The 11,398-nt window shown below is 43.3% G+C and overlaps 1 protein-coding gene across 1 annotated transcript in view; it reads left to right on the forward strand.

Annotated features, from left to right (window-relative positions):
- The window catches only part of LOC139406057 (parathyroid hormone 2 receptor-like), a 107,354-nt gene extending 96,761 nt beyond the window's left edge, over positions 1-10,593 (forward strand). The window contains exons 12-13 of the mRNA XM_071148520.1: positions 8,750-8,791; positions 9,026-10,593. Of these exons, the coding sequence (XP_071004621.1) occupies positions 8,750-8,791; positions 9,026-9,424 (441 nt within the window). The 3' untranslated portion in view covers positions 9,425-10,593. The remainder of the gene's footprint in view (positions 1-8,749; positions 8,792-9,025) is intronic.
- The last annotated feature ends 805 nt before the right edge of the window (positions 10,594-11,398 follow it).

The raw sequence follows: 11,398 nt of genomic DNA on the forward strand, positions 1-11,398 counted from the left end.
CTTTGTTGAAGCACCTTTGGCAGCAATCAGAGCATCACGTCTTCTTGGGTATGATGCTATAAGCTTGGCACATCTTTATTTGGGGAGTTTCTCCCATTCTTCTCTGCAGATCCTCTCAAGCTCTGTCAGGTTGGATGGGGAGCATCGCTGCACAGCTATTTTCAAGTCTCTCCAGAGATGTTCGATCGGGTTCAAGTCCAGGCTTTGGCTGGACCACTCAAGGGCATTCAGAGACTTGTTCCGAGGCCACTTCTCTGTTGTCTTGGCTGTGTGCTTAGGGTAATGTCCTGTTGGAAGGTGAACCTTCGTCCCAGTCTGAGGTCCTGAGCACTCTGGAGCAGGTTTTCATCTATGTTCTCTCTCTACTTTGCTCTGTTCATCTTTCCTTCGATCCTGACTAGTCTCAGAGTTCCTGCTGCTGAAAAAGCGGGCCATAAAATCTTGTTTTTCATTGTCAGAGAGTTTTTAGGTGCCTTTTGTCTAACTCCAAGCGGGCTTTCATGTGCCTTTTACTGAGGATTGGCTTCCGCCTGGCCACTCTACCATAAAGCCCTGATTTGTGGAAGGATCGGACCCTTTTTTTCAATTTTGTTCTAAAATGACATACCCAAATCTAACTGCTTGTAGCTCAGGACTCAGGATATGCATATTCTTGATACCATTTGACCATCTGATAAAGGTAATAGAAAGAAAAAACATGCATTTTCATTTTCTATTTTCTATTTCATCTTTGAAATGCAAGGGAAAGGCCATTATATCACTTAGGAGTCTAGAAGCAATTTAGATTGTGGCCACTAGATGGCAGCAGTGTATGTGCAAAGTTCTAGACTGATCCAATGAACCATTGTATTACTGTTCAAAATGTTGTATCAAGTCTGCCCAAATGTGCCCAATTGGTCAATTGATACATTTTCAAGTACATAACTGTGCACTCTCCTCAAACAATAGCATGGTATTTTTTTCACAGTAATAGCTACTGTATATTGGACAGTGCAGTTAGATTAACAATAATTTAAGCTTTTTGCCCATATAAGACATGTCTATGTCCTGGAAAGTTTGCTGTTACTTACAACTGTCATGCTAATCACATTAGTGCATGTTAGCTCAACCATCCCAGGACAGGGACACCCCATCCCGTAGAGGTTAAAATCACCTTTGACAGTGATTACAGCTCGGAATCTTTCTGGGTAAGTCTCTAAGAACTTTATAAACCTGGGTTGTACAATATTTGCCCATTATTCTTGAAAAAATGATTCATGCTCTGTCAAGTTACTTGTTGATCATTGCTAGACAGCCATTTTCAAGTCTTACCATAGATTTAAGCCAATTTAAGTCAAACCTGCAACTAGGCCACTCAGGAACATTCAATGCCTTCTTGGTAAATCCACTCGGATCAGCTTTACTCTGTCAGACCTTCTGTTTTCAGTCAGTTTATCACAGCTGTGCCAGACAGTGTAATAGTGTGTAGGACGCCTTAGTAGTGGCTCACCACCAAGCATTTTCATCTCATTCTACTAATGAAATATTTCAGCTTCAAAACATACTTTTATGCTTTTGAATTGAATGATTTAAGCAGCTCATTATAGAGACACCAAGCTGTTGTTTTAACGAGCAATGCTACATCTGACAGCTTGGTAGCTGCATTATTAGAAATCTCTGGTTAATCCTCATAAGCTGCTCATCGCATCTTAGCCTCCTTGTTATATCTTTAATAGTAGTTCTTCAGGCAAAAGGAAAAACACTTTATTTGACTACAAAGCGTGGCTTTCCTCGCACAATGTAGAACTGTCTTATTTGTCTGGTTGTCTTTCTATGGAATTGCCCAGAGGATAAGAGCTTTCCTCCCATTTGGTTTTGTTTCCACGTTTGTTTGTGATGTGTTTTGTAATATCTTTCCCTTCCCTTGTCTCCAGTTAGCAAAGGGCATTAATATTATTCTGGTTTCTACATACATCATAGCTGCATTACCCTGAGGCATTATTCTTCATACAGCACAATATGAAGTGTGGAAACCTTCGTACATTAAAACATTAGTCGTTTAGCAGACACCCTCATCCAGAGTGATTTACATGAGAAATTAGGGTTACGTGCCTTGCTCAAAGGCACAATGACAGATTTCTGACCTAGTCGGCTCGGGATTTGAATCAGGGACTGGCCCAACACTCTTAACCGCTAAGCTACCTGCCGCCCATTTAATATTGTACGTTTGAGTATGAACCTGTGGTTTATGTAGGTCATGGTAGCGAAGTAATACAATTTAGCAGATTAACACTGGAGGGATAAATAAGCAGATGATGATGTGCAAGTAGAGATACTGGTGTGCAAAAGAGCAGAAAGTAAATAAAAACAGTATGAGGATGAGGTAGGTAGATTGGGTGGGTTATTTGCAGATGGACTATGTACAGCTGCAGCGATCGGTTAGCTGCTCAGATAGCTGACGTTTAAAGTTAGTGAGGGAAATATAAGAACAAGTTCTCATTTGCAACTGCAACCTGCGACCTGGCCAAGATAAAGCAAAGTAGTTTGACACGTACAACAACACAGAGTTACACATGGAAATAACAAACATACAATCAATAATACAGTAGAAAATTATATATACAGCATGTGCAAATGAGATAGGATAAGAGAGGTAAGGCAATAAATAGGCCATGGTGGAGAAGTAATTACAATATAGCAATTAAACACTGGAATGGTAGAATGTGCAGAAGATGTATGTGCAAGTATAGATACTGGGGTGCAAAGGAGCAAGATAAATAAATAAATACAGTATGGGGATGAGGTAGATTGGATGGGCTAATTTACAGGTGAGCTATGTACAGGTGCAGAGATCTGTGAGCTGCTCTGACAGCTGGTGCTTTAAGCTAGTGAGGGAGGTAAGAGTCTCCAGCTTTAGTGATTTTTGCAGTTCGTTCCAGTCATTGGCAGCAGAGAACTAACAGTGTGACAATATTTTAGTTTTACTCATCATTCCGTTTCTCTATTTATCAGCTCAATGTGGTGATGAGATAAAGGAGTGTAAATTACACCATGTGTTCTTTGCAAGTTTAGTGCTCTCTGCTTACTAGGCAAGTCACATGCCTGCCTCAGCTCTGTCTACAGCAAAGCCAACCACTGCAATAGATCTGCAACCTTAACCGAGAGCAAAAGGGTGCTGCTGCTTACACAAAGAAAGCAAGAGTGGAGAAAAGGGCTAGATTTGAAAGAGAGACGGACAGATATAATGGGCTGTGAGATATACCAGAAGGGATGCCGATCAATGCAAGACCTTTTCTTATGATTGATGATTCCTATAAATGATGATTTGAGAAATAAAGGTTGAAATAAACATATGAATCATCAAAACATCTCATGCATTCTTATGGCATTTCAGAAGTCTGTGTTGTGTTGAATAGAGAGAGAATAAAGGGGAGAAGGGCACTTTTCCCCCCTGGAATACAGTGCCTTTCAAAATTATTCTCTCCCCATGACTTTTCCACATTTTGTTGTGTTACAAAGTGGGATTAAAATGGATTAAATTGTCATTTTTTGTCAACAATCTACACAAAATACTCTGTAATTTGAAAATCGATTAATGAAAAATGGAACACTAATATAGTTTGATTAGTTAAGTATTCAACCGCCTGAGTCAATACATGTTCAAATCACCTTTGGCAGTGATTACAGCAATCATTGATTGTACGATAGTTGCCCATTTGTTCTTTTTAAAATTATTCAAGCTCTGTCAAGTTACTTCTTCATCATTGCTAGACAGCCATTTTCAGGTCTTGCCATAGATTTTCAAGAATATTTTAAGTCAAACCTGTGACAAGCATACCCATAACATGATGCAGCCAGCACCATGCTTTAAAGTATGAAGAGTGGTACTCAGTTACAGTGCCTTCGGAAAGTATTCAGACCCCTTGACTTTTTCAACATTTTGTTGCGTTACAGTCATATCGTAAAATGTATTAACTAATTGTTACCCTCAATCTACACACAATACCCCATAATGGCAAAGCAAAAAGGTTTTTAGAAATGTGTGTTAATTTATCAAAAATAAAAACTGAAATGTCAAACCCTTTACTCAGTACTTTGTTGAAGCACCTTTGGCAGCAATCAGAGCATCACGTCTTCTTGGGTATGATGCTACAAGCTTGGCACACCTCTATTTGGGGAGTTTCTCCCATTCTTCTCTGCAGATCCTCTCACTCTGTCAGGTTGGATGGGGAGCATTGCTGCACAGCTATTTTCAAGTCTCTCCAGACATGTTCGATCAGGTTCAAGTCCAGGCTCTGGCTGGACCACTCAAGGACATTCACAGACTTGTCCTGAAGCCTCTCCTGTGTTGTCTTGGCTGTGGTGGATTGTGAACCTTCACCCCAGTCTGAAGTCCTGAGCAGGTTTTCATCTAGGATCTCTCTGTACTTTGCTCCGTTCATCTTTCCCTCGATCCTGACTAGGCTCCCAGTTCCTGCCGCTGAAAAACATCCCTACTGCATGATGCTGCCACCACCATGCTTCACCGTAGGGATAGTGTCAGGTTTCCTACAGACATGACGCTTGGCATTTAGGCCAAAGACGCTTGGCATGACGCTTGGCATTCAGACCAGAAAATCTTGTTTCTCATTGTAGGAGAGCTTTTAGGTGCCTTTTGGCGGGCTGTCAAGTGCCTTTTACTGAGGCGTAGCTTCCGTCTGGCCACTCTCCCATAAAAGCCTGATTGGTGGAGTGCTGCATAGATGGTTGTCCGTCTGGAAGGTTCTCCCATCGCCACAGAGGAACTCTAGAGCTCTGTCAGAGTGACCATTGGGTTCTTGGTCACCTCACTGACCAAGGCCCTTCTCAGTTTGACCGGGTGGCTAACTCTTGGAAAGGTCTTGGTAGTTCCAAACTTCTTCCATTTAAGAATGATGGAGGCCACTGTGTTCTTGGGGACCGTCAATGCTGCAGAAATGTTTTGGTGCCCTTCCCCAGGTCTGTGCCTCAACACAATCCTGTCACAGAACTCTACGGACAATTCCTTCGACCTCAAGGCTTGTTTTTTTTCTCTGATATGAACTGTTAATTTTGAAACCTTGTATAGACCGGTGTGTGCCTTTCCAAATCATGTCCAATCAATTGAATTTACCATTTACCACAGGTGGACTCCAATCAAGTTGTAGAAACATCTCAAGGATGATCAGTGGAAACAGGTTGCACCTGAGCTCAATTTCGAGTCTCATAGCAAACGGTCAGAATAGTTATTTAAATAAGGTATTTCTGTTTTTAGAAATTTGCTAAACTTTCTGAAAAAACGTTTTCGCTTTGTCATTATGGAGTAATGTGTGTAGATTGCTGTAAATGTATTATTTTAAAAATCCATTTTACAATAAGGCTGTAATGTAACAACATTTGGAAAAAGTAAATGGGTCTGAATACTTTCCAAAGGCACTGTATGTGTTGCGTTGGATTTGCCCCACACTTAATGCTTTGTATTCAGGATAAAAAAGTACATGTATTTATTTATTATTTTTGCAATATTACTTTAGTTCCTGCAAACAGGATGCATGTTTTGGAATATTTGTATGTGTCTTTGTAGTGACTGGGTGTATTGATACACCAACCAAAGACTAATTAATATCTTCACCATGCTCAAAGGAATATTCAATGTCTGCTTTTTATATTCTACCAGTAGGTGCCCTTTGCGAGGCATTAGAAAACCTCAAACTTTGTCATTGAATCTGTGCTTGAAAGTCAGTGCTCGACTGAGGGACCTTACAGATAATTGTATGCGTTGGGTAGTCATTAAAAAATCATGTTAAATACCATTATTGCACACTGTCACCTTCTGACCTTAGTTATTTTGTTATGTCTTTGTTTTAGTATGGTCAGGGCGTGAGTTGGGTGGGTTGTCTATGTTCTTTTTCCTATGATTTAGGATTTCTGTGTTTGGCCTGATATGGTTCTCAATTAGAGGCAGCTGTCAATCGTTGTCCCTGATTGAGAACCATACTTAGTTAGCCTGGTTTCACTTTTGAGTTGTGGGTGCTTATTTCCTGTTTAGAGTTTTTGTCTTTCACCTTACAGGACTGTTCATTTGTTATTTATTGTTTTGTTCAGTGTTATAGTACGTCATTAAAAGCTATGAACACATACCACGCTGCGCATTGGTCCTCCTCTCTTTCTCCCAACGACCAACGTTACAGAATCACCCACCACCAAAGGACCAAGCAGCGTGGTAACGGGCAGCAGCAGCGATCTCAGGACTCCTGGACATGGGAGGAGATTCTGGACGGCAAGGGACCATGCGCACAGGCTGGAGAGTATCACCGTCCCAAGGCAGAGCTGGAGGCAGCGAAAGCAGAGAGGCGGTGGTATGAGGAGGTAGCACGGCAGCGCGGTTGGAAGCCTGAGAGGCAGCCCCAAAAATGTCAGGTAGGAGTCAGGTAGGAGACCTGAGCCAACTCCCCATGCTTACCGTGGAGAGAGAGGGCCCGGGCAGGCACCGTGTTATGCCGTGAGGTGCACGGTGTCCCCCGTGCGCAGGCATAGCCCGGTGCGGTACATTGCAGGGCCTCGTATCGGCCGGGCTAGAGCGGGCATCGAGCCAGGTGCCATGAAGCCGGCTCAGCGCATCTGGTCTCCAGTGCATCTCCTCGGGCCGGGGTACATGGCACCAGTCCTATGCATGGTGTCCCCGGTTCGCCAGCACAGCCCAGTGCGGGCTATTCCACCTTGCCGCACTGGCCTGGCTACGGGGATCATTCAGCCAGGTAGGGTTGGGCAGGCTCGGTGCTCGAGACCTCCAGTGCGCCTTCACGGTCCGGTCTATCCAGTGCCACCTCCACGCACCAGCCCTCCGGTGGCAGCCCCCCACACCAGGCTGTCTCTCCGTCTCCTCCCTACAGGTGCTCCCGCCTGTCCAGGGCTGCCAGAGTCTCCCGTCTGTCCTGAGCTGCCAGAGTCTCCCGTCTGTCCTGAGCTGCCAGAGTCTCCCGTCTGTCCTGAGCTGCCAGAGTCTCCCGTCTGTCCTGAGCTGCCAGAGTCTCCCGTCTGTCCTGAGCTGCCAGAGTCGCCCGTCTGTCCTGAGCTGCCAGAGTCGCCCGTCTGTCCTGAGCTGCCAGAGTCGCCCGTCTGTCCTGAGCTGCCAGAGTCGCCCGTCTGTCCTGAGCTGCCAGAGTCGCCCGTCTGTCCTGAGCTGCCAGAGTCGTCCGTTACTCCGGCGCTGCCGGAATCGCCCTTCACTCCGGAGCTGCCGGAGTCTCCCGCCTGTCCGGTGCTGCCGGAATCTCCCGTCCGTCCGGTGCTGCCGGAATCTCCCGTCTATTCGGGACCCGTGGCTAGGGTCCCCAGTCCGAGGTCGGCGGCGAGGGTCGCCGCTCTAAAGAGGCCACGAGGCGGTTAAAGAGGCGGAGAAAGACTATGGTGGAGTGGGATCCACGTCCCACGCCAGAGCCACCACCACGGACAGACACCCACCCAGACCCTCCCCTATAGGTTCAGGTTTTGCAGCAGGAGTCCGCACCTTTGGGGAGGGGGGGGGGGGGGTACTGTCACGTTCTGACCTTAGTTCTTTTGTTATGTCTTTGTTTTAGTATGGTCAGGGCGTGAGTTGGGTGGGTTGTCTGTGTTCTTTATTCTGTGATTTGGGATTTCTGTGTTTGGCCTGGTATGGTTCTCAATTAGAGGCAGCTGTCAATCGTTGTCCCTGATTGAGAACCATACTTAGTTAGCCTGGTTTCACTTTTGAGTTGTGGGTGCTTATTTCCTGTTTAGAGTTTTTGTCTTTCACCTTACGGGACTGTTCATTTGTTATTTATTGTTTTGTTCAGTGTTCTAGTACGTCATTAAAAGCTATGAACACTTACCACGCTGCGCATTGGTCCTCCTCTCTTTCTCCCAACGACGAACGTTACACACACAGAGTTACAGTAGTCCATGCAACTCATTATCTGACTTATTAAGCATTTTTCTACTCCTGGAGTTATTTAGGTTTGTAATAACAAACGGGTTGAGTACTTATTGACTCAAGACATTTTAGCTTTTCATTTTTTATTAATTTGTAAAAATGTCTTATAGCATAATTCCACTTTGACATTATGGGTTATTGTGACAAAATCTACATCTTCCTCTTTCCTGCAGTCGATGACCAAAAGCGCCGTCTTTGGCGTCATGGGTGTAATGTTCTTAATATTTTTCATCATTTCATAATTACTAAAGACATTTTTTAAATCAGACAAACAGTTATATTATATTATATAGTTATAGTTATATTTCAGTCTTCTGTGATGTATATAAAGTGTAATATATTGGGATGCAAACTCAAAATGATATCTTACTTTATATCTTACTTTTTTTATTAAGCCCATAAATACAGTATGTGTGTGAGGTATATACTTTTGTTTCAAAGTAGATTTGTTTAAGACTACCAAGAATCACTCTGTGTGACCCTGATTTAGCCCACTGCAGTAAAACTGTGAATCCATTTAAAATGCAAGCTGTAACACAACAAAATGTAGAAAAAGTCAAGGAGTGTGAATACTTTCTGTACATGTCACCAGATTGACAAAGGCTTTGCGATTTACAGCAGATGCTCTCATCCAAGGCACACCAACAGATTTGTTCACCTATTCTGTTCTTAACTACTAGGTTACCTGCAGCCCCAATGCTACACACTTTCCATTGATTTACAATATGAACATTGAATTGCAAAGCCCCTGCAACCCAGAAATAAACTGATCTTCTTTATGACATTGGTTCTCACCTCACACTCTTCTGTCTCTTCCAGGGGTTCTTTGTATCCATCATCTACTGCTACTGCAATGGAGAGGTGAGTGCGGATGATTTTACACTCTGTATAAGTTGTGTAACTTCAACATAAGACATCTCTAGGTTGAGAACATCCCTAGAGCGGCTCCTTAGATCTCTGTTCTTTCGACATATGAGAAACAAGGGCTAAGATTCCCCCCAACCCTTTTCCTCTCTATTTCTTCCCATCTTCCTCCCCAACCACCCCACCTACACCCTCTTTCTCCCCCTCACCCTCTCCTCATCTCCCCCAAAGGTCCAGGCAGAGATCAAAAAGACGTGGACTCGTTGGAACCTGGCGTTTGACTGGAAAGGTCCGGTGGTGTGTGGCAGGTACCGCTACGGCTCGGTGCTCACAGTGCTCAACAACAGCACCATCAGCCAGTCCCAGCTGGCCGGGATTGGCCCTGCCACCCGATCCACCACCCTCTTCTCCAGCCAGGTCTACCGGAGCAACGGACCCCCTACACTCAGCACCCATGCCACCCTGCCTGGCTACGTCATTAGTAACTCAGACCCAGACAGCCTCCACCCCTCCATCCCTGAGGAACCAGAGGAGGACAGTGCCAAGCAGGTGGATGACATCTCTCTGAAGGAGACGCTGCCTGTACTCAACAGTAGCATGACCGCAGATGATGATGAGGAGACGCTGTAGACAAGGGGAGATACGGGAGGATTTCCTGAATCTTTATAATATATATCTTGGCTGGGAAAAACACCAGGCCTTTGGAACAGGGACCAAAGACTCCTGGCCCTAGACTTGGAACCGCATGTACATTCATAGAGATACAAATGTATTAGTGCTGTGCAGGTTGACTCATAACCCGCAGTCCCCACGGTTATATCCGCAAGGCGGGTGGGTTTAGGGTCCTTAATTATTGTGTGGATGAAGGGTCGGATTGAATGGGTTAGCGTATAACGCGAGCGTCTACATACAGAGTAATATGAAATGCTCTGAGACCAGTTTGTGAGAGAATGCAAATATTCAGTTAGATACCATCTGTAGAGGTGCTAAATTTATCAGCGTCCTAAAAGCTGATAGTATTTTAACCACATAAAAAATGCATCCAAGCCGAACTGAAATCTTATCAGAAACATGTTGGGTCATTTTCATAGCTTTCTATTTCCTTACAACTGGTCAAACTGATGTCATTGGAAAATGTTGCACAGAAATCTTTCCAGCTTTTTTTTGTTTATTGTATTTTCTCCCCGCTCTCTAAATGTCTGCTCTGACGCTGAGAACTTTACCGATGTCAACTAGATTGAAGCATTCATTTTATCGATTTATGACATTATTTTGGTGAGCAAGGGTTTATTTAATATTCAAGGGTAACATATTAATGACGAGAGAAGTTGCATGTATCGAACTATGGACAAGTTGGCTAACAAATAGCCTACCAAAATGTCAGAAAATATAAGCAGAAACATATCTAAATCAGGGGGGAAAAAACCTTAACCCCCTGTCCCCAAAAAATTCTACCATCTCTGACTGTAGCCTACAGCACATTTATATATTAGCAGGTTTGGGTCGGGTGTGGGCCTCAGATTTTCATTTTATCACATATAGTTGAGTGGTTGTGGATGGGTTATTAACAATTGTGTGCCGAACAAACAGCTGACTATCACATACTGTACAGGTATAAAAACATACATTAGGCCTACAGTATATAGATACATACAGTAGACCTATATGGATACATACAGTAGGCCTACAGTATATAGAGACATACAGTAGGACTATATGGATACATACAGTAGGCCTTTATGGATACATACTGTACAGTATACCTATATGGATGCATACAGTAGGCCTTTATGGATATATACAGTAGGCTTATATGGACATATACTGTACAGTAGGCCTATATGGATACATACAGTAGGCCTTTATGGATACATACTGTACAGTAGACCTATATGGATGCATACAGTAGGCCTTTATGGACATAAACAATAGACCTATATGGACACATACTGTACAGTAGGCCTGTATGGATACATACTGTTCAGTAGGCCTATATGGAAACATACAGTAGGCCTATATGGATGCATACAGTAGGCCTTTATGGATACATAAAATAGGCCTATATATATACATACAGTAGGCCTTTATGGATACATACAGTATGCCTATATAGATACATACAATAGGCCTATATAGATACATACAGTAGGCCTATATGGATACATACAGTGCGTCTATATGGATACATACAGTAGGCCTCTATGGATACATACAGTAGGCCTCTATGTATACATACAGTAGGCCTCTATAGATACATACAGTAGGCCTATATGGATAAATACAGTAGGCCTATATGGATACATACAGTATGCCTATATAGATACATATAATTGGCCTATATTGATACATACAGTAGGCCTATATGGATACATACAGTGCGCCTATATAGATACATACAGTAGGCCTCTATAGATACATACAGTAGGCCTATATGGATAAATACAGTAGGCCTCTGTAGATACATACAGTAGGCCTCTATAGATACATACAGTAGGCCTCTATAGATACATACAGTAGGCCTATATGGATACATACAGTAGGCCTTTATGGATACATACAGTGGATCTATATGCAGGCTACAGACTCAAACACACAGAAACAACA

This window comes from Oncorhynchus clarkii, chromosome 3 (genome assembly GCF_045791955.1).
Source record: "Oncorhynchus clarkii lewisi isolate Uvic-CL-2024 chromosome 3, UVic_Ocla_1.0, whole genome shotgun sequence".
Taxonomy (NCBI): domain Eukaryota; kingdom Metazoa; phylum Chordata; class Actinopteri; order Salmoniformes; family Salmonidae; genus Oncorhynchus; species Oncorhynchus clarkii.